This window comes from Myotis yumanensis, unplaced genomic scaffold (genome assembly GCF_028538775.1).
Source record: "Myotis yumanensis isolate MYYU_CA2020_CCGP unplaced genomic scaffold, mMyoYum1.0.hap1 SCAF_16, whole genome shotgun sequence".
Classification (NCBI taxonomy): Eukaryota; Metazoa; Chordata; class Mammalia; order Chiroptera; family Vespertilionidae; genus Myotis; species Myotis yumanensis.
The window spans coordinates 39,102,311-39,124,829 of NW_027223767.1; the positions used below are offsets into that span (position 1 = coordinate 39,102,311).

The 22,519-nt window shown below is 37.4% G+C and overlaps 1 protein-coding gene across 6 annotated transcripts in view; it reads right to left on the bottom strand.

Moving 5' to 3' along the window:
• GPATCH8 (G-patch domain containing 8) overlaps positions 1-22,519 on the bottom strand; it is a 76,341-nt gene that overhangs the window by 36,897 nt on the left and 16,925 nt on the right. For 4 of the 6 annotated variants that reach the window (XM_070394161.1, XM_070394158.1, XM_070394160.1 and 1 more), the window contains exons 2-5: positions 16,901-16,975; positions 15,867-15,901; positions 10,492-10,509; positions 7,299-7,371 (exon numbers count right to left, since the gene is read on the bottom strand). Coding sequence is in view for 1 of the 6 variants with exons in the window: in XM_070394156.1 (XP_070250257.1) it covers positions 7,299-7,371; positions 16,901-16,975 (148 nt within the window). In the remaining 5 variants the exon portion in view is untranslated. Of the gene's footprint in view, positions 1-7,298; positions 7,372-10,491; positions 10,510-15,866; positions 15,902-16,900; positions 16,976-22,519 lie in introns of those variants that run through there. The other 2 variants (XM_070394157.1, XM_070394156.1) reach the window with 2 other exon arrangements.

A 22,519-nucleotide genomic window follows, 5' to 3' on the forward strand; every position in this document is an offset into this window, starting at 1 on the left:
CTTGTAAACAGAATGAGATATAAAATAATATCAGACCCCATTCTTACTTTTTTAACTTTTGAAATATTTTAATAAACACTAAGGAAGAACAAAAGCTGAATTATAAGGGAAATTCAAGTACAAAAATAAACCCACTTTATACAGTACAATTTTCTATCTTGCCACAGATAATGTCATTCCTGAGTCAGCATGCCCTATTCCCCAATCTATCTAGTGACAAGATATCTGCACTGTAGTCTCAAGAACTGGCACTCTTTGCAACAACCTTGCCTGGGTCAAAATAATGTTAAATGTTAACAAAATATCCTGAAGATATCAGGTTTAAATGTTAAAGATGTTAGAGCCCTAAAATAAAAAAAAAAACAAAACTGAAAGTTAACAGTAAACTAGTAAACACAAAGAACTTAAAAAGTCATGAGTCTAGAAATTCTATGCATTGACTAGTCTGTGCAAAACTAAGGTGGCATTATCATTTTCACTAGAACAACAAGATTTTCTTCTGTGGTTATTTATAGCAAAGGATTGGTTCAATGAAAAAAATCTGTCATGAGTTATCTCAATGTGCCATAAATGTGGCTATATTCTAGGTCAAATCATGTGGTTATTACAGAAAGAGTTATGTAAGAGAAACCAGCACAATGCCTGTACACTGTAGAATATGACACTAAAAAAAATAAAGAGCCATTTATAAGACAATTAAAATCAGCCCTTATTGTTGCAACAGAATAAGGGTTCCATTCATCTTGAAGGGTGAAGACACTGTACTAGCCATTCAAAACAGATGGGCTTTGCTCAACAATGTGAATTTAAAAATGGTTAAGACGGCGCTAGCTGGTTTGGCTCAGTGGATAGAATGTCAGCTTGTGGACTGAAGGGTCCCAGGTTTGATTCCGGTCAATTGCACATGCGGTCAAAGGCACATGCCTGGAGTTGCCAGCTCGATCCCCAGTAGGGGGGGTGCAGGAGACAGCCGATCAATGATTCTCTTTCATCAATGATATTTCTCTCTCTCTCTCCCTTCTCCCTTCCTCTCTGAAATCAATAAAAATATATTTTTTAAAAAATGGTTAAGATGGCCCTGGCCCATGTGGCTCAGTTAGTTGGGCATCATCCATGCACCAGGAGATTGCCAGTTCCATTCCCAGGTCAAGGGCACATGCCTAGGTTGTGGGCTCGATCCCTGATTCCACGCCCCGGTGGGGGATGTACAGGAGGCAGCCAATTGATGTTGCTCTCTCTTTCCCTCTCCCTTCCTCCCTCTCTAAAAATCAATAAACTAGTCTTTAAAAGAACAAAAATATATGGTTAAGATGGTAATTTTACATTATTTTTTTTTTACCACAACTAAAAAGAAAATCTCTTGTATTTTATTTTATCATTATTACTAGAGGCCCGGAGCACGAATTCGTGCACTGGTGGGGTCCCTCTGGGTGGCCTGCAGGGATCAGGCCGAAACCCGCAGTCCAACGCCGCTGTCTGCAGCTTCTACTTGCTGTTTCCGCTCATCCCAGCCCCACAGTGCCTGCTGCAGGCTCGTGCCCAATCAGCCCAGATCAGGAGAGGCTTGCACTCCTACAGCTGCACTCACCAGCCATGAGCCCTGCGTCTGGCGCCCTCCCAAAGGGAGTGGCCTGCGGGATTGGGCTGAAACAGGCTCTCTGACATCCCCCGAGGGGTCATGCAAGAGGGTGCAGGCCAGGCTGAGGGATCCCACCGATCAGGCCAGGGAGGGACCATGGGAGGGCTCCAGGGTATGTCCAGCCCATCTCGCTCAGTCCTAATTGGCCAAACCCCTGCAGCAAGCTAACCTACTGGTCGGAGCATCTGCCCCCTGGTGGTCAGTGCACGTCATAGCGAGCAGTTGAGCAGCCTTAGTATATCATTAGCATATTATGCTTTGATTGGTTGTTCAGTTGTTCTGCCATTCGGTCTATTTGCATATTACCCTTTTATTATATAGAATTTTTATTGATTTTAGAGGAGGGAGGGGTGACGGTGGAGGAGAGAGGGATGGGGAAAGAGAGAAAGAGAGAGAGAGAGAGACAGACAGACATTGATGTGAGAAACATCTATTGGTTGCCTCCTGTACTTGTCCTGACTGGGAATTGAACCCATGACCTTTTTGTTTACAGGACTATGCTCCAACCAATTAAGCCACACCGGCCAGAGCTCTCTTGTATTTAAATGAATAGATTTATGAGTTATTGAGTGTTTATTCTATACCTGCTACCATGGAGATGGAAGTAAATGATGAATAAAACCTAATTCTTCTTTTCAAAGAGCTCAATGTTTATAGAGAACCAAAATTCTAAAGTATTCTTAAAATATTAATAATTTTCTATCACTCCTTGTCTTTCTCCAGTTTCTAGCTGTACTTTAAAGTCTCTGGTGCTTACAATGAAAAATTTTGGGATTCAAACAGATTAGCTAGCCCCTAAGAAATGCCTCCAAATTTTAATTCCTGTGTGCCTGAACTAAGGGAATAAAATTAACAATGTTCCCACACATCTTTGTATGGGGAAAAAGATGTTTCAAATAGCAGAGAAAGATCAAATCCAGTCTTTAGACTTTCTTATGAGTAATCATCTCCATTCAATTCAACCCAACACTTACAACTATGCAAACCAAAGGAACAGATTCTATCAAGAAGTTATTTCTATTTCTATCCCCCCCTCAAAATAGGTGAATGCTTACTAATAAATATTAATTTGAAATATACAAATTAAACATCTCATTTATGTCACCACTGAATAGAATTTGTATAGCTATAATTTAAAAAGCAAAGGCTTTATAGAATGAAATGTCCTGCTTCACGCCCTGTCCTCTTCTCTAAATATGTAACTTGTTTGTCATATTTTGGTAGCCATTCTAATGGAAATTTTAGCCTTTTTCATTAATAAAATAAATTTCTTATAAAATACACTTTTTACTTTGTGTTCTTTTCATGTTTACATTTGACCCTACTTTAAAACATTAGTGCTTCTATATGGAAGAATGAGAAGATTCCATGTATCTACTAAAAAAGTTGTGATGTAGTTGCTTGCTTCCTTATTCTCACATTCTGTGATTTTTTCACTTGTTAAATCATTCAAGAAATAAATTGAAATTCCACATGTTCAATCTGCTCTGAAGCCCCCACTGTACCTTTAACTTCACAACTATACTGCACTCCATTTATTTGTTACATTTGTCTCCCTGTTAGACATGAGCCTCTGGAGGGCAGAGGCTATATATTAATCCTTGAACTTCTAAGAATTAGTACGGATCTGGCACATTCTAAGGATTCAATAAATGTATGCAGAATAAAAAACATGAAAAGCAACAACAGATACATGTAAATGAATAGCAATTATCATTTAGGAGTTTATAGTCTAATGAAGGTTAAGAGATACATAAATATAAATTATACAAAGTAGAGCATAAAAATGCCACAAAAAAGAAAGAACCTATATAATAAAAGCCTAATATGCAAATTGACCAACCGACAGAATAACCTGCACTGACCACCAGGGGGCAGATGCTCAACACAGGAGCTGCCCCCAGCCTGCAGGCCCCAAGCCAGCCAAGGCAGGTGCAAGTGGGGATCCCCAAATTGCCCCGCTGGTCATCCCACAGATCGACCCTGATGGCTGGCTAGGCCTAGGGACCTTACCCCGTGCACCAGGCCTCTAGTAAAGTATAAGAAAAATGTAAGTGAGGAAATCACAGTATTTTCTTTTTCCCTAGAGACCAATTACCAACCATCCCTAAAAATGAGGGCAAGGTTCTTACTGCTCAATCTAGCCTCAAGTTGCTAATGAATATATACAAATTTATATTAATCATGAAGAATACAAACGACTGCTTCAAGTGCCCTAAGGTAAAAATATCATATTCAAAGCTATCTCCAATGTTTTGGGCCAGAATTAACTACTGCATATTTCAGTTCTGTAGTACCTGAATTTCTCACCACCATCACATCTTTCTGGGAAACAGAATTTATATCCATTAGAGCATATTAATTATAGCATAGGGCTTGGCACAATTATACTACTCTTTTTTAAAAAATATATATTTTATTGATTTTTTACAGAGAGGCGGGAAGAAGGATAGAGAGTTAGAAACATCGATGAGAGAGGAACATTGATCAGCTGCCTCCTGCACACCCCCTACTGGGAATGTGCCTGCAACCAAGGTACATGTACCTGACCAGAATCGAACCTGGGACCCTTCAGTCCGCAGGCCGATGCTCTATCCACTGAGCCAAACCAGTTAGGGCTATTCTAGTCTTTAGTATTGCTCAGGCTGTCAGTTTCCTTATCTGTAAAATAGGAATGATACCCACCACAAAGACGACTTCAAGTTAGGTAATCCATGAACACTCTGTAAATATTTAATAAATCCTTATTACAAAGGATTAACCCTAGCCCTGACCTGTGTGGATAAATGGTTAGAGCGTTGGCCTGTGCAATGAAGGATCGAGGGTTTGATTCCCGAGGCCACCAATTGATTACTCTCTCTCTCTCTCTCTGTCTCTCTCACACATTGGTGCTTCTCTTTCTCTCTCTCCCTCCCTCCCTTCCATTCTCTCTAAAAAATCAATGGAAAAAATGTCCTTGGGTGAGGATTTAAAAAAAAAAAGATTTACACTAAACCCAGGGAACAGGTTTTGCTAATTAGACATATATAAATTGACTGTACACTGTGCTTCATAGTTGATTTGTGTTATTATCCTTTATATTTATACCTCCCTTTCCATTTCCATTGCTATCACTATATCTTAGACCCTTAACTCAAACCCAAACAATATTCTAAATGGTTTTCCATTTTCATCTTCAGACATACTTTGACCGGATTAGTATTTAACTTGTAACGCAAATGTTCTGGTTGGTATAATTGAAAGAACAGCTCAAATATCAGAAAATTTGGAATTGGTTTCAGCACTATCTCTAACATATTTTGGAACCTTAAACCTAAATTACTTCATCTGTAAAATAAATCTTGATTACATTATCTTTAATATTTCTTGCTATAAAGTCTATACCTTTCCTCTGATCAAAAATTGCTCTTGCCCAAATGTGGTGGCTCAGTGGTTGAGCGTCAGCCTATGAACCAGGAGGTCACGGTTCAATTCCCGGTCAGGGCACATGCCTGGGTTGAGGGCTCAATCAATCCCCAGTAGGGGACATGCAGGAGGCAGCCGATCAATGATTCTCTCTCATCTCTGATATTTCTATCTCTCTCCCTTCCTCTCTGAAATCAATAAAGATATATATTTTTAAAAAATTGCCCTTGGCTTACAAAATAAAGTTCCAAATTGGAGAGGCCTTAAAGGCTTTTACATTCAGTGTAGAGTTAACAGTGTGAGTTATGGAGTCAGAAAGACCAAAATTTGAATTCTGATATTGTCATTTACTGATTGCTTATTCTTTGGCAACTCTAAACCTCAGTTTCTTGTTCTGCAAAATGGGAACAACAGTAATTATCTCACAGACTTGTTTTAAGAATTAAATGACATATCTGTTAAGTGCTTAGCACATAGTAAACACTCGACCAGTACTAGATTTGTGCCTATTTGAACAAATTTCCCATTACTGCCCTCTAGTTATGGTTTCCAAAATAGTCCTGGCAACCTAGAACTTTACTTCAACCAAAACAACTGTAGTTTCTCTTCCTCCCCTTTATATATTAAGGTTCAACTTTTAAACAAATTGTGAAGATTATGCTAAAAAAAAGGTATAAAAATCCACTGTCCCATGGGCATTCTCTGATCCAGCCAGCCATACCTACTCTTTGCCAAATGTAATCATCTTGTATTTGGTAATAGCTATTATCCTCCCTCCTTAAGACTTCACTATGAAGTCTTCCCTAGTCATAATTCCTCTGAGTCGTTCACACACACACACACACACACACACACACACACACGTTGATTAAGACTTCCCATTCAAATTACGGAAATCTATTTCCAAAATGCAAAAAAATTGTCAACAGTAGCACACCTCTCCCCAAAGATCCCTTTCAGATATAGAAGTACAATGATTCTCCATCATTTCTGAGGTATTGTTCACATGTGCAAACAATAAAACAAAAACAAAGAATAAACAATAGCTCTTGAATGTCAGAGAGCAAAAAAAGGTGTATCAAGTTGGCTGGTTTCCAACTAGCAAAAACTCAGAAGTAGAAATATTAAGTATTTTGTTTTTATCCAAATGATTAGCATAGTTAAAATAAAAAATAAATGCAATGGAAACTTTAAGCCATCCATTTTCTACAGTCTGATCGGAACCTGAGAACTGGCCTCTCTGCTCAGAGAACCATAGGAAACCTCTATTTCCATTTATGTTTCATACTAGAGGCCCAGTGCATGAAATCTGTGCACAGGGGTGGGGGTGGGGGGTGTCCCCTCAGCCCGCCTGCACCCTCTCTAACCCGGGACTCCTTGGGGTATGTCCGACTGCTGGTTTAGGCCCGATGCCAGGGATCGGGCCTAAACTGCCAGTCGAACATCCCTCTCACAATCCAGGACTGCTGGCTCCTAACTGCCCACCTGCCTGCCTGCCTGATCACCCCTAACTGACCCCCTGACAGCCTGATCACCCCTAACCACATCTGCCTGCCAGCCTGGTCACCCCTCACTGCCCCCCTCCCCCGCCAGCCTGATCGCCCCCATGCAGCGGGCTGTTCAGTCATTTGATCATCCTTCACTAACCCCCCTGCCGGCCTGTTGCCCCACGTAGCCTGCTGTTCGGTCTGTGAGGGCATCCTGACCAATTTGCATATTACCCTTTTATTAGTATAGATAAAATGGGTTAATTTTCTCTCTACTACTACATAGACTATGACTGCAGAGAAAAAGAGCCAAGGCAATAACCAGCTACGGGGAGAACGAGGGAGAGGCAGGGTAGCACAAAAATTAAAACCTGCTATTGAATGGTTCTCTTTAAAATACTGAAGCCACAATACAACATCACTAAATAACACAAAGCATACCCTGCTACTACGTATTTCTTTTATTCAACTCACTGACTACTTCCACCAAAAAAAACTTAAAACAGGTGGAGCCATACACAATATTTTTGACCAGAAAGTATTCATGACACAGCAGCTTACTCTTACAAATTATTAGCTTAATAGTGACTTAAAATACTGTTATAAGAGAAACAGACTATTCCAGGGGCGGGGAGTGGAGGGGAGGGGAGGAAGAGGGGGAAGAAACAAACAGCTTTTTAAAAAGGACAACAAATATATTCAGGCACAAGATCTGCATCAGAAACACTGTTTTCTTTCTTTCTTTTTTGTACATTTAAAAAACTTACCCTGAAGAGATTTTCCCAATCCCTGGCCCAGCTTCCACCCATGTTTCTGGAGTAAGCGATGTCCAATATTATCCTGACAGACAGAACAGAAAGACAAACCAAAAATATTCCAATAATATATTCTTCCCTTCCTAGTGACAATTAAACAGGTGATGAGCAAGAGATAAGTCTACATATATGCATGCAAAAAGGTGCTAATAATAGGGGGTAAATGTGCCCAATAAAGGGACATTAATGTAAAAAGAAATGCTGGCTAGTATTTCATATGAAAATAATATAGGGGGTAAGGTCCTTTCTGATGGTGTGCTGGGCAACTTTTGTACATAACGTTTTAAAAAGGAGAAAAACGGGAAGGGGTAAAGAGGGAAGAATACACTTATGAAGTTCAAAACTAACATTAAAAAAGCATAAAATCAAGGTACTTATACAATCATATCCACCACCTAGACAGCACCACTTTAAGATTATTATTTTTTTTTTTTAAAGAAAATCTATGTTGTGTTTAGTTATTTTGTTTGTGTGTCAGGCTTTCATGGTACAAAGTAAGTTGTAAGTGTAAGACTGCCCCACCACTAGAAATGAAAACACAATCAGAGCAAAATCCAGGCTAGACTTGATTGGTTTTTATATATATATAAAATGTAAATATTTAACTAGCATGCAGCCAATATTAAACCGAAAAAACAGTGAGGTTAGTAAAACAAGAAATTAAATTGATTAAACAGAAAAATAAAATGAGCTCAAGCACAGACTGAGTGATGCATTTCAACATGTAATCTAACAAAAATGCTAAAATGTTAGAATGAAACAGGCCTAGCAATAAGTTAACAGTAAAGAACCATTAGTGCATGTAGGGGGGAAAAAACCAATATACATAATGTCTCATCTACCTAGAAGCACACCTGAAAAGGTATTTCAATGTAAATTGTATGAAAAGACACCAGAAACAACAATTAAATGTCAGCTTTTGTGTAAGGAGTCAAGATCTTAGAAACCTCTGCATTCCTTTGTCCAATTCTTTGTTTTTACAAATACTGTCCAGTATAGAGACAAAGCTAAAATAACCATTAACTGTGTCAGATAAAAAGATGCTGCTTATCCAGAGGAAGACACTTAAAAATTATTTTAAAAGAGTTCTATATCTACTAAAGTTAATTTAAAGTACTAATCTGGTATCACCATTTGAAAATAACCTCATTATTTCCTGAAATCAATTTATAAAGCTAACAAAACCATAAATCTCTATATAAAAATCAAACATCTCATATGAAACTGCTTTTTATCTTTAGCTCCATATCAATGATAAAATATTCTTTGGAGTTATAGAGGAAAGAAAAAATTATTGTATGGTTACCTTCTCTGACAGAAAGAAGAGGAAGATTAAGGCTCCCCAATGTTTTTTGTGTTTTTTTTATAAAGGACAATTTCCTTCTATAAGTTTATGACAGCATACAAACTGGAAAACAGGGCTGAGCAGCTGATTACTTCATTGATGGAGGAAAAAGAGATCAGGAGAGCCCTGGCCTGTGCAGCTCAGTTGGTTGGGCATCACACCATGCACTGAAAGTTGCTGGTTCCATTCCAAGTCAGGGCACATACCGGGCTCAATCCCCAGTAGGGAGCATGCAGGAGGCAGCTGATTGATGTTTTCCTATCACATTCATGTTGCCCTCTCTCTAAAAAGTCAATTTAGCCCTGACCGGTTTGGCTCAGTGGATAGAGCGTCAGCCTGCGGACTGAGGGGTCCCAGGTTCGATTCCGGCCAAGGGCATGTACCTTGGTTGCGGGCACATCCCCAGTAGGAAGTGTGCAAGAGGCAGCTGATCGATGTTTCTCTCCCATCGATGTTTCTAATTCTCTATCCCTCTCCCTTCCTCTCTGTAAAAAATCAATAAAATATATTAAAAATAAATAAATAAAAAGTCAATTTAAAAAAAAAAAAAAAAGAAAGAAAGAGATCAGGAGACTTTTATAAAAACAAAAATGAAGCAAAAGATAATGAGCCTGGCTGGCATGGCTTAGTGGTTTAGCATCAACCTATGAACAAGGAGGTCATGGTTCTATTCCCAGTTGAGGTACATGCCTAAGTTGTGGGCTCAATCCCCAGAGTGGGGCATGCAGGAGGCAGCGGATCGATGATTCTCTCTCATCACTGATTTCTTCATTTCCCTCTCACTTCCTCTCTGAAATCAATAAAAATATATTTTTTAAAAAGGTAATGAAAAACTTGTTTCTAAAACAAAAGATACTACTGCTTTAAAAAATACACACACACACTAAATCATTATGATACACAAAAGGTCACTAGAAATTTTTTTGCTAGGAACTGAAAGAATTAGAAAATGCTGCCGAGGTGATAACTTCTGTTATTAAACATCACAAACACTTAATCTAACACTGCTGCTTCTTCTTCCCTTCTCTCCTCTCAAATGAAATGTCGGGAAAAGCATCCCCTTAACCAGTACTGAGTGCCTAAGTATTTATAAATAACTTCATTGTAAAGAAAGTAAGTAACAATTAAAAGTCTTAGTACAGCCCTGGCCGGTCTGGCTCAGTGGATAGATTGTCGGCCTGCAGACTGAGGGGTCCTGGGTTCAATTCCGGCCAAGGACACATGCCCGCGTTTCGGGCTTGATCCCCAGTGTGAGGCATTCGGGAGGCAGCCGATCAATGATTCTCTCTCATCGTTGATGTTTCTATCTCTCTCTCCCTCTGAAGTCAATAAAAATATATTTTAAAAAAAGAAAAGAAGAAAAAAATAAAAGTCTTAGTACAAGCAGTGTTAGCAAAATATGAAAAGATAAAGAGACCTTTATTATATGATTATGAAAATAAACTTACCTGTACATAAAATCTTTATTTTATATCATAACTCCTACAACTAAATAACTACAGAAAGGACAAAGAAAGCAGAATGACTCTAAGATTAAGTAGTTGATTAAATTATTGTTTAATCTTTTAACAGGCTAAAGTTAGAATTGTACTTGGCACAGAGATTTAGGGTATTAAACCATGCTGACAATAATTGCTGCCCCCCTTTTTTTATTTAAAAAAACTCAATCTTTGGCTAAGTGGAGATGAGACATTATGCTGACTGTGTTATATTATGAATGCACTAAAATAAACAGACAGATGAAGCAGTATGCTATTTCCAAAAGCAGTGCAAGTGGAGTGAAAGCATTTCCATACGAACCTGGCTTTAAAAACTGGGCTGTCAAAAGAACAGTTAAATGTAACACAAAGTAAGAAACTGTCCATTCACTAATGGTCGTTTTTTTTTTTTTTGTCTTGTTTTCAATTCACTGCTTGCAATTAATGTATATACTAAAGAGTGAAAGCATAAGTAAATTCACGAGTCAAGACCAGCTGAGAGGTTCAAGAGCAGCGTGTTGTGACTGACAACAGTGAAAGGAAAAGCAAATGTTAAAGGGAGAAAAAAGAAAAATTTAGGGTTATACACAGTAGCACCACTTTTACAAAACCACTCAAGATGGCTGTCACCTTCTCAAAAAAGCTACTGATACAAAATGGTAGTGGCCATTCTCTTCTAAAACTTTAGGTGAAAACTATTCTTTAATTAAATCTACTTTCCCAAGTATGACTAGGGAATGAACTGTCAGGAACTATATTAAAATTATTAATATGCTACTCTATGTCCTTGTGATTATAACAAAGCCAACAAAAACAACAGACATATATCCAAGAACTTCTTAGGTCCACCAACTTCTTAAATTTAGTGAATGACTAATAGCGAAAATCTGGACCTTTCCTATCATTCCAGACTACCTGCTTTTGGAGGAAAATAGGAAGCTCTATGACTCTGCAGAAAGGGTTAGTATTCAGTATGGTCTCTTTTCCTACCAAAGAAAAAAGAAAAAAAGAAAAAGAAAGTTTTATAAACACTTGTCAAAAATCCAATAGGTTTAAGGATGGGTAACACAGGAAGGCACACCAAGAAGCCTTATACAAAGTAGAACAAAGCAGACTTATCTACATCTGAAATGATAAAAATGTTCATGGAACTTTCACTGTAAAAGAACAAGGGATTCAATCACCAGCCTGTGAAAATAATTAATCTACTTTCTCTGTTTAGGGCTGTGATTTTGCCAATTATTCTCATGGATGTTATTTATAGCCCAAACAGGTAATCTAGACATAACAAGAGCAATGAGCAATAAATTTAACTTCTAAAATAGTAACAATTACTATTTCAGTCACTAACAGTGACTAAACTATCTTTTAGTTTTTTTATTTTTAAATAAAATATATAATGTGGCCCTGGCTGATGTGGCTCAGTTTGGTTGGTCGTCACCTTATGCACCAAAAGTTTGGTTTGATTCCCGGTCAGGGCACATGTCGGGACTGCAGGCTCAATCCCCAGTAGGGGGAATGCAGAGGTAGCCAGCCGATATTTTGCTCTCACATCCATGTTTCCCTCTCTCTCTACCTCATCCTTTCTCTCGCTCTAAAAGCGAGAATATGTCTTAAAAATATTAAAAATATATGTATTATTTTTTAAAATAATATGTAATTGGGAATTTAATTATAATCTCATAGAACCAAAAATAAATGGAAATTTTTTCTTTTTTTAACACAGCTGGTTTACGACTAACAAGGGGGCATGACAGCCTAATTTCAATGCACATGGAAGAACTACAGGGAAATACTAATTTTAAAATAATTAATAAAGCAACTAAATTTTGTTCAAGGGTGGTAGAAAAAAAGCTAGTTTTCCATAACCTATTAGTTACTCTCTATGCAACAAGACTCCCAAATGGTGGCAGGGTGGCATTTTCTTTGATTAGGCATGAACAGTTCTTAATTCTGGTTTAAAAGTCTGAAGCTGCCCTAACCGGTTTGGCTCAGCGGATAGAGCGTCGGCCTGCGGACTCAAAGGTCCCAGGTTCGATTCCAGTCAAGGGCATGTACCTTGGTTGCGGGCACATCCCCAGTGGGGGGCGTGCAGGAGGCAGCTGATCGGTGTTTCTCTCATCGATGTTTCTAAAACTCTCTATCCCTCTCCCTTCCTCTCTGTAAAAAATGAATAAAGTATATTTAAAAAAATAAAATAAAATAAATAAAAGTCTGAAGCTGAGCTGAAAACCCAAACTATTTTTACCTTAGTTAGCTTTTAAAACTTTTTTTTCTAGTTCAAAACTTAAATGTATAATTGCCCAACCTGCGTGGCTCAGTGGTTGAACGTCAACCTATGAACCAGTAGGTCACGGTTTGATTCCCGGTCAGGGCACATGCCCAGGTTGCAGGCTTGATCCCCAGTGGGGGGCGTGCAGGAGGCAGCCAATCAATAATTCTTTCTCATCACTGATGTTTCTATCTCTCTCTCCCTCTCTGAAACCAATTTAAAAAGGGGGGGGGAGGGGGGATACACAAACTTAAATGTATAATTAAAATACTACATTTTTATCCTTTGTTCCCCTCCAATATATGTGAGGATATAATTTTTAAATAAGATCTTTGAAAGAAAAATGTATTATAAACTACCAATATACTGAAAACACAACAAATAAACAAACAAACAAAACACCTATTATTAATTGTTTCAGTCATTCCTCAACATTTCTGTTTATTAGCTATTAGGTAGAAAACTTTCCCAGGAAACTGCTCTGCTTCATAAAGCTGTATACCATTCAAAGTAACAATAATTATTTTGGCAATAGTGACCACCAATCTGTTTAATAGGAGTTTGCCAAAACACATAAAAATTTACTTTTTTGTATGGGGCTCATTTAAAATTTTTATAGCAAGAAATAGAATATTAATCATGTCTCAAGAGAAATTATATAATTATGTCAATGACTAGATGAATATTAATTCCACATTGAATTTTCTTTTCGTTGACAGCCACATTCAATTTATAACATTTAGTCTATATAAACAGTGACAAAAATGGTTAAGTTTCCTGAGTGGATTGTAAGTTTTGCTGACTGTGTATTAAAGACTCTATAAGCAAAAACCAAATGCTACTAGGTGAACCCATGCAAACAAGTTGTAAAAATTCCCAAAACAAAAAATCTATAGCTCACTACAGATGACACAATGAAGACTGGAGAGAAAAGCCATATAGTAATGCTACACCATTCAGCTCCAAGAAGCACGTTATTTACAGTGCAGTCCACATATGGTCACTGCTAAATGTCAAATCAGCAGTCTTACAGGGTTACAGTTTGGAACTAGTGGAGTCCACAGATCTAAACAGATATTTAACAGGACAAAACCAATTATACATAGACTTCTAAAACCCTAGTGAGCAAAAGGAACATCAGCAACTGGAGTTTAAAAACTTACATTAATTTTTAAAACTTGCTTGGTCAACCTGACAACTATAAAGATAGGATTTTAATCAGTCAGGTAGAAAAAAGACCAACTAATGGTTGATGGGTAGTTTAGTTCCAACTGCAACAATGACAATATATCTTAAGTCTATAATGCAGGCATTTTGCCTTATGAATAGCTTATAATCACTCTCCCTTCTGATCTGTCATCTTCTTTCTATAGTAAAAGTCATAAAGGACCATATGTCCTAAATCACACCAATCAATTCTTGGGAACTATGGTGAAATCCTAGACTGGGCTATCTATGGTTTTAGATTAAGTTTTATTTGTTTTCTAAATATTTTATCTTTAAGTATGTGACGGTCATCATTATTATGGCCGGGACCTAAAAATTTCATTAAGCAGTAACTTAAAATTTAAGCTTTAAAAAGTTTTTGTAATAAGGGTAAAATGTTTAATACTTTCCACCTTCTCTCTAATTCATACTAGTATAATCAAGTTGTCTAGTGATTCTTTCATAATTTTCTTAGAACAGTATTTTATTCTTGACTAGAAATTTTACTCAAAGATATTTAGTTGGTTAAAATATAACTTTATAATAAAGATTATGAAATACTTTACCAATGTTAGATTTTTAAGTGTTTTCAACATTTTCTGATTGAAATTAAAATACCTGTATCATTTCATTAACAAATTTAAGCTTCAGAAGTTTACTGAAAGCATAATGCATTATTGCATCTTTGTGTTTCATTTCCCATCTTGCTGGTTTGCAACAAATTTACCCTATTACAAAACAAAAAGAGCTTTAATCCTATACTCACAATAACCCTTCAAACAGGCATATTCTTGGCACAAACCTGTGCAGAGACTTCCACGGTTACCAGCTGCTGCAGATTACCTTTGTTAAATAAAAAAAAATGACTAGACCTTTAGCTCCTGCAATGATCTGTAGACTCCCAAAGCTGCATATTTCCAGCCACTTTTGAGTTGCATGCTGTAGCAAAACAGTCAGCACCTCTCAATAGATATTGCTGCAGAGAAAGATTTTAATTCAGCAGATAGATATTCTTTCTGTGTGTTAAAAGCAACCATTTCCCCCCTAAGAATAAAACAACTCAACATACTCAGCCAGTCACAAAACTAATACATACGTACTTGGTGGGGATTCCTTAGGTTAGAGGGCACTTCTTTGTTGGGGGGTGAGGGGAGACACACCAAACTTAATGCCAATTATTCTGAGTGTCTTTAAGAACTTTAAATTTATCTCCAAATGATTTGATAACAGAAATAAAATTCCCCTATCTTATGTGTCCCACCTTTATCTAGCATAATGTACGCTATGAAGCTCCTCTTCCTCCTATCTAAACTACCACAGCACAAATAATGCATATATTTATGTATTTTAGGAGTAAATTTATATTAGAAGTATAATTGATTAATATATATCTGATCATACATCTATTTATAAAAAATTAAATATCCAGTCTGAGTGCTATATCATTTACTATTTTAAGTGGAGAAGACACTATTATTTAATAAATAAGGCATATATCAATTCCACTGCTACTCACGGACATTACTCAACAATGACTATTCAGTCAGACTGTCTTCTGATAGTGTTATCCCTATGACATGTGCTAGAAAAAATCCTGGACAGTGTGAGAGGAAAAAGATCATTAGTCTCACATGCCAAAGGAATGAATGTCCCAAAACCCTTAAAATTAGTCCTAAAAGAAAGCTTTAAAAATGTCATATATCATTTAATTTAGTGCTTTTAAAAAATCTTTGTTGAGAAAAGTGATAATACTAGGCTGCAAATTTAGTCTAATTAAATGTCTGCTACTGTTAAGTCAGAGTACCCCAGAATTATATTAATCAACCATGTAGAATAATGGTACTTGAGCCTGCTTCTGACAGTTCTCTGTTCTTAAACTTTGACCCAAAGAAAGATTTAAATTAAAATAGAAAACTGATACAGAACAAGGCAAAAACTTCAGGATTTTTTTTAACTGAGCAAAATGGGCTTGGCATTTTATCCTAAGTCAAAACACAAGACTGGGCTTTCAGTACATCAGATGTGAATTCTCCCTCTGCAGCATTATCACATGCGTCATCATTTACTGCCATGCCTAAGTCTAGCATCATGCCAGCACGTTAAGACAGAAGGTACTATATGCAGTGTTCACTGGACCAGAAGAACAGAAATAAGGGGAAGTGGGGGAGAAAGAAACCCTAGAGAAGAAATTAAAAAAAGGCAGACCGTGCAATACAAACCAGATCATGGCTGCTTAGCTAATATGGGCCAACTGCTGTGGAAGAAAAATGTCGAACACCCCAAGTTGTGTAAATTTCTGTAAACATCTAAACACACACACAAACACACAACACCAACCTAATTTAGGAACATAAATATATGTTGATCCTTTACTATGTTATAGTTGTGAAAATAAAAGCTAAAGTTACAATATCTGTGCTCTCTAAATTGCCTTATTTTCCTGCGGGAGGTGAAAAAGCTAGTGTATTTTAAAGGGAGAGAGGGGATGTCTTGACTGTTGTTATCAAGATTAAGATTCCCTCTTTGATTATTTTTCATTCAAGCTGAACTCACCGAACCCTTATTCAGTATGTACACTTAAGCAGAAATATTAAATACTGACAAGTTTAGACATTTTAACAATGGACTGTGTATTTTGAAAATAAAGGGCTTCTCAAAATGGAAACAATGTTTAAAAATTAAGATTTTAAAAAATTTAAGAGTAAAAAAGAGAAATCTTCTTGTTGTATTGCTTTGTTATCAATATCCAAAACTAAACTGTGTAAAGAGATAGGAATAATCAACTTTTGACAAAACCCAGACATCTCTTAAGCTACAGAAACCAAATTTACCATGTTTTACAAAAGTCTGTCTGGTAAATAAAATGTGTTAGTATTTAACTATTCCTAATAGAACATTATATGATTGTGTTGCCCAGGAAAGGTGAAGCTTATAAAGGATCAAAATACATTTTACTCCTTTATTCAATTTATCAAAACACTAAACTTTTAACTTGCTATCTTTAACAGAATATCAGTATGGGCCAAACGATATTTTTTCATCAAAATTATAAATTATTTATAGATTTCAGACTGATAACCCAATGTATTAAATTATATCCCAAATTCTCTTTGATTATTGTCAGACATGCAAGAAAACAACTCTAGACTGTTCTATAAGTTATTAATAAGTTTAACTTCATTCACATCAAGTGTCACACGAACACTAACTAACTAACTAGCTTTGACCCAAAATTAAGCACTGATCATCTTACCGATTCAATAGGCTTGTCAAGTGATGCTTGTTCAATTTCCAAATGTCCTTCTTCATACTGATCAAAATGATTACCCTGAAAAAAAAAAAAAGACTACAGTTATTTTTTCAAAAGCAATCAAATGAGGGGTTATTTTTAACTTTTCATTCTTTTGCAGTAGACAATCAAAACTGTGGCACAAATTCAGACTTTTAAAACATCTAAACAATTTATTAGGAGCATAGTAATATGAACTCTTCTTTCAATGGCAAGCATTGAAATTATTTATTTTTTTTAAAAAATATATTTTATTGATTTTTTACAGAGAGGAAAGGAGAGAGATAGAGAGTTAGAAACATCGATGAGAGAGAAACATCGATCAGCTGCCTCCTGCACATCTCCCACTGGGGATGTGCCCACAACCCAGGTACATGCCCTTGACCGGAATCGAACCTGGGACCCTTCAGTCCGTAGGCCAATGCTCTATCCACTGAGCCAAACCGGTTTCGGCAGCATTGAAATTATTAACTAAAACACTACCAACCACTGGGATACTGGCTTTCTTAGACTGACTATATTACGAAGACTACAGAATCTTAAAAACAAAGGGCCATATTATGTTTTACTCTTCATAATCAATCTTGTACTAAAGAAAATATGTCTTAGTAATAGAATGCAAATAAAACCGATATTATAATACTGTTCAATGTTGGTAACATTGCTTTTTACTGAAACTGTAAAAACATTCCATTTTCAATCACCAAAACTAAATTCCCAAGATTCAAGGAATTAAAAAAACACAATCTCTTGAAAAAGTATCTCAAATGCAGCTATTCCTTAAATGATTTGCCAAGAGATAAACAAGCCTGTATAATGCCATATGTGACCATAATCAGGCAAGTTATCACTGCAACTAGAATAAATCAAAACAGTTGAATTGAAGATGAAGATAGGTTCAGACAGCTTGAGGTTCTTTCTCATCAGAAAGGAAGAACTAGTAATTTGGCTTTAAATCAGAATGTCAATTTTCTGGCTCCCTTCTTGTTACAAAGTAAAGGGCACAAGGATCTGTGAGTCCTGAATTGACCAAAGTTAAAAAATTACACTTCAGTCTAGCCTAAATTAAATTAATTCAGTGTGGAATGGTATGACAATTTGAATGTTAACCTAACAAAAAGATACTTTGCTTTTTCAAGGCAAACTTTTAGTTGAATAAATAAACTGTAACCATAGAGCTCTGTAAAATAATTTGCCATACTGTATCATAAATATATGCTTGTTTCATCAGACTGTAAAGTCTTTTAGAACAAGAACTGAGTCTGGTTTACCTCTTCCAACCCCCAAAATTCAATATAATGGTTAGACATTAGAGAATAATTAGGTGCTAAAATGTATGGTAGTGAAGAAAAAGTTCTGGAACTAAAAAATTTTTCCAAAATCTTATACATCAAACGTAACAGGCCACAAACTAAGCTCATTTTTTGCCAGTCTTCTCAATAATTGACACTAGAGTCACTCTTTTGCCACTGAAAAGTTAGCAATATATATTTTTAAAAGGAAGCTACCAATCATCCACACTGTAACTTCAACTGTAATAAATTTCAACTTAAAAAACTGATCAATTCGGATGGAAAAAATAATAATGAAGGACAATGAACCATCTGGATTCAAAAATTTTAATCAAATGATCTTTTCAAGCAAACCAACACTTTTTACAAATTAAAAAGTAAAAATACCCTCCTGGTATTTTCACTAATTCAGTCTACAATAGAGATTTGTTTAGAAAAGAAGCTGAGAGAGAGAGAACTCAACTTTAACAATTTATTCCTTGATCTTGCTGAACAGTACATTTGTAAAGCTACCTTTGAGTACCTGTTAATAGGTATCAGGCACTATGTCCTTCACAGGCTTCATCTCAATTAATGCCCACAATGACCAAACAAGGTAGGCGTATCATTCATTATTTCCATTTTCAGATGTAGAATTCAGAGGATGTAAGATATTTTCTCAAAGCTACTTAAATAGTAAGTAAAGAAGCCCAAATTTCAAATCCAAATTGCTACAACTTCATACTTCATGCTCTTTCTTTCTCTTATGCTACTTTGTGACTTTCTTTTTTTCCAGGGGGAAAACTGGCCAGGGGAAGGAACACTGGAAGACGAATATCACATTTTCCACAGAGATAACAAATTTAGAATGCAGATGATATTCACCACAGCATTTCTCTAATATATAAAAAAATAGAAACAAATGTCCAATGGGGGAGAGTTTAATACTATTCTATTTATGCCACAATTAGGGAGCCATAAAAGTTTTAAAGCTATATAAAAATATGTTAATTTTAAGTTAAATACAAAGGGGGAAAAATAAAAAATATAACAGAAGTAATTCTGTTATTTGCAGATTTTTAATATTTCCTACAACTTTTGTGATATTATACTATGTTAGTACATTTTTGGTAATCCTATATAATAAAAGGCTAATATGCAAATAGACCGAACGGTCGAACAACTGAACAACCAGTCACTATGACGTTGCTGACCACGGGGGGTGGGGGGGTGGGGGGGGGGAGGGGGGTGGCGTGCAGAACATGGCGGGTGTCGATAGCAGGCGGGCGTCGGCCATGGCGGGATGGTGGAGCAGGTGAGCGGGGGCGCCAGAACAAGGTGGGGGGCTGGTCACTGTCATCGGGGTGAGCCTCTGGTGGTAACTGAAAATTCTTTGCTCCCACACGTTGCGGTCCTGCCGAGTGCTCGCACCGGCTGCCAGCACAGGAGCTGCCACCAGTGCTGCTGCTCACACTCACTGCTGGCACCCGGCGCCAGTCCCGATCACTTGATGCTGTCAGCGGGTGCGAGTGGCAGCTGCTGGCCCTGATCGCCCTTGAGGGCTTCTCCACCTCTCCCTGCTCCTGAGGGGCGATCAGGGCAGCAGCCACCACTTGCACCCGCTGGTGGCACCAGCCCCAATCACTCCTTACCATCAGCAGGTGCAAGCGAGGCCGGCGCCATCAATGCGTGGGAGTGGCAGTGGCGGGAGTGGAGCTGCTGACAGACAGGGGACAAGGGCCATGGTGGGAGGGGCTGGGTAGTAGTGCGGAGGATGGTCCAAGACCTGCCCCTGTGCCCACCGCAGCCGCGAGACCCACAGTTCCTTTCAAGGTGCACGAATTCGTGCACTGGGCCCCTACTTACAATATAAGAGCCATGACAGAGGTGTAAATAAAAAGCTGGGGCAGCACAGACTAGAAGTGTCAGGCAAGACTTCAAAGTGGATGTGAGCTGGATCTTAGCCAGGGAGGAGTGTGGGTGGAAGGGTACAAGGCTGGTTTTATAAGGCACAAGGATTTAATCTCTGATCTATCATTTACTCTGTGCAGCTAGTAGAGTGGTGTTAAGATTTGTTTTAAAAAACTGTTTATTAGGATTTTTTAAAAAGTAGGGGGTACTGAATTATACAGAAAACAAAGGGGAAATTCATGGAGAAGGTAAAAGATAATGGAAATTTGGAGGGAATTGCCATAAAGATTAAATAGCTTCTTCCTCAAAGAAAGATTAAGTTAAGAAAGACTATATTTGTTGGTCATTAAGGTGGTCAAAAACACTATCTCTTTCTTTAACCATAAGAATTAAGCATCTTGCCCTGGCTGGTCTGGCTCAGTGGATAGAGTGTCGGCCTGAGAACTGAAGGGTCCAGGGTTCGATTCCAGTCAAGGGCACATGCCTGGGTTGTGGGCTTGATCCCCAATAGGGGGCGTGCAGGAGGCAGCCAATCCATGATTCTCTCTCATCATTGATGTTTCCATCTCTCTCCCTCTCCCTTCCTCTCTGAAATAAATAAAAATATATTAAAAAAAAAAAAGAATTAAGCATCTTTGGTTTTCCTTGAACCAGATAATTTAAAGCAAATTTTTTTCCCCTATAGGAACAATGTTAAATTTTAGATCCATGCTCCTAATGAAAGCTTTTATATAAAAAAATTTTAAGTGTACCTAACAAACACAAATAAATCAAAGTGTTTGCTTTAAAAGATTAAATATACAATAAAAACTAGAAACAGGGTTCTACTGTGCTACAGAGTATATACAGGCACTTATGGTAAATAAAAATATTCTTGCCCTCTAGTAGTTTTTAGAAACTGTCAGAGCTAAGAAGAGTCTAAAGAGACATAACAACTAAATTTAATGTAGTATCCTGTATGAAATTCTGGAATAGAAAAAAAACATTAGGGGAATACTAAGACTATCTGAATAAAGGCATCTATAAAATAGAAGCCCAGCGACCCTTATGGTGGACCGACCAGAACAATTGGTCACTATGACCCACAGGAGCTGCCTCCTGGTGGCCAGTGCACTCCCACAGCTGGAGCGCCACTCAACGAGAAGCCAGGCTCACGGCTGGGCTGGCAAGTGCAGGGCAGTGGCGGGAGCCTTTTCCGCCTCCGCAGCAGTGCTAAGGAACGAGCAGGTGGACGGTTAGGAGCGAGGGGTCCCGGATTGCAAGAGGGTGCAGGCTGGGCTCAGGGACTCCCTCCGCCCCCCATGAATTTCTAATTTTGAGCATCGGGCCTCTAGTGGAAGAATAATAATGTATCAATACTGGTATATTAGTATGGTAACAAATGTGCCATACTAATTTAAGATGTTAATAACAGGGAAAACTGGATACAGAGTATATGAGGTATATATATATAGAAATTCTGTACTATCATAGCAATCTTTCTGTAAATCTAAAACTGTCCTAAAATAAAAAGTTTATTAAAAAAATAAAAAGTTTCAGGAAGGGTCAATACCACTCCATATACATGTACAACTTCTTTTAGCTTTATAAAATACTTTCAGAAACCTTATCCTAACAAGCTTGCAAGATAACTCAATACATCAAGTCCTCAAATAACATCATTTTATTCAGTCATTTCATTATAACATTGATGAGATGCCATAAGAACTTAACTCTTGTTCATATCAATTAGCCTATGGCAGTGATTTTCAACCCTTTTCCTCTCAAGGCACACACAAACTAATTACTAACATGCCATGGCACACCAAAAAATATACTATTATGTTTTTTTTTGCTGATCTGACAAAATCTATATAATAATAAAAGTGTAATATGCTAATTAGACCAGACGAAGCCAGGGCTGCAAGGGAAGCCCCGGTCCTGGGTGTCAGAGGAAAGCTGGTGCTGGCAGCTGGGGCAAGGAAGGCCTCCTCTTGCACGAATTTTGTGCATCGGGCCTCTAGTAAATAAATAAAAAAGTATAATTTTTATTCATTCATACCAGATGGTTACTGTTGTGCTGGCTGTTGTCATTTTTTAATTTGACAATCTAAGGGAAAAGAGATCAGTGTCCCTAACTAAATAGTCAGATACTGCACGTTTTAATTTTTTTTTTTTTTTGTGGCACACCAATGTGCCTCGTGGCACACTGGTTGAAAATCACTGTGGTTTCTTCATAGGTTATTTTGCTTAACATCCCAGAACCTGTAGATGGCATTCACTGAGGACTCACTGTACAGAGCTTAGGGACTCTTTATCATTGCTGTTTTACAAATAAGCACCACAGAGATTATCAATAATTCACAAAATCTTCTGATTTTTAGTACCATATTCCCACTGTATTACACTATACCAGTGATGG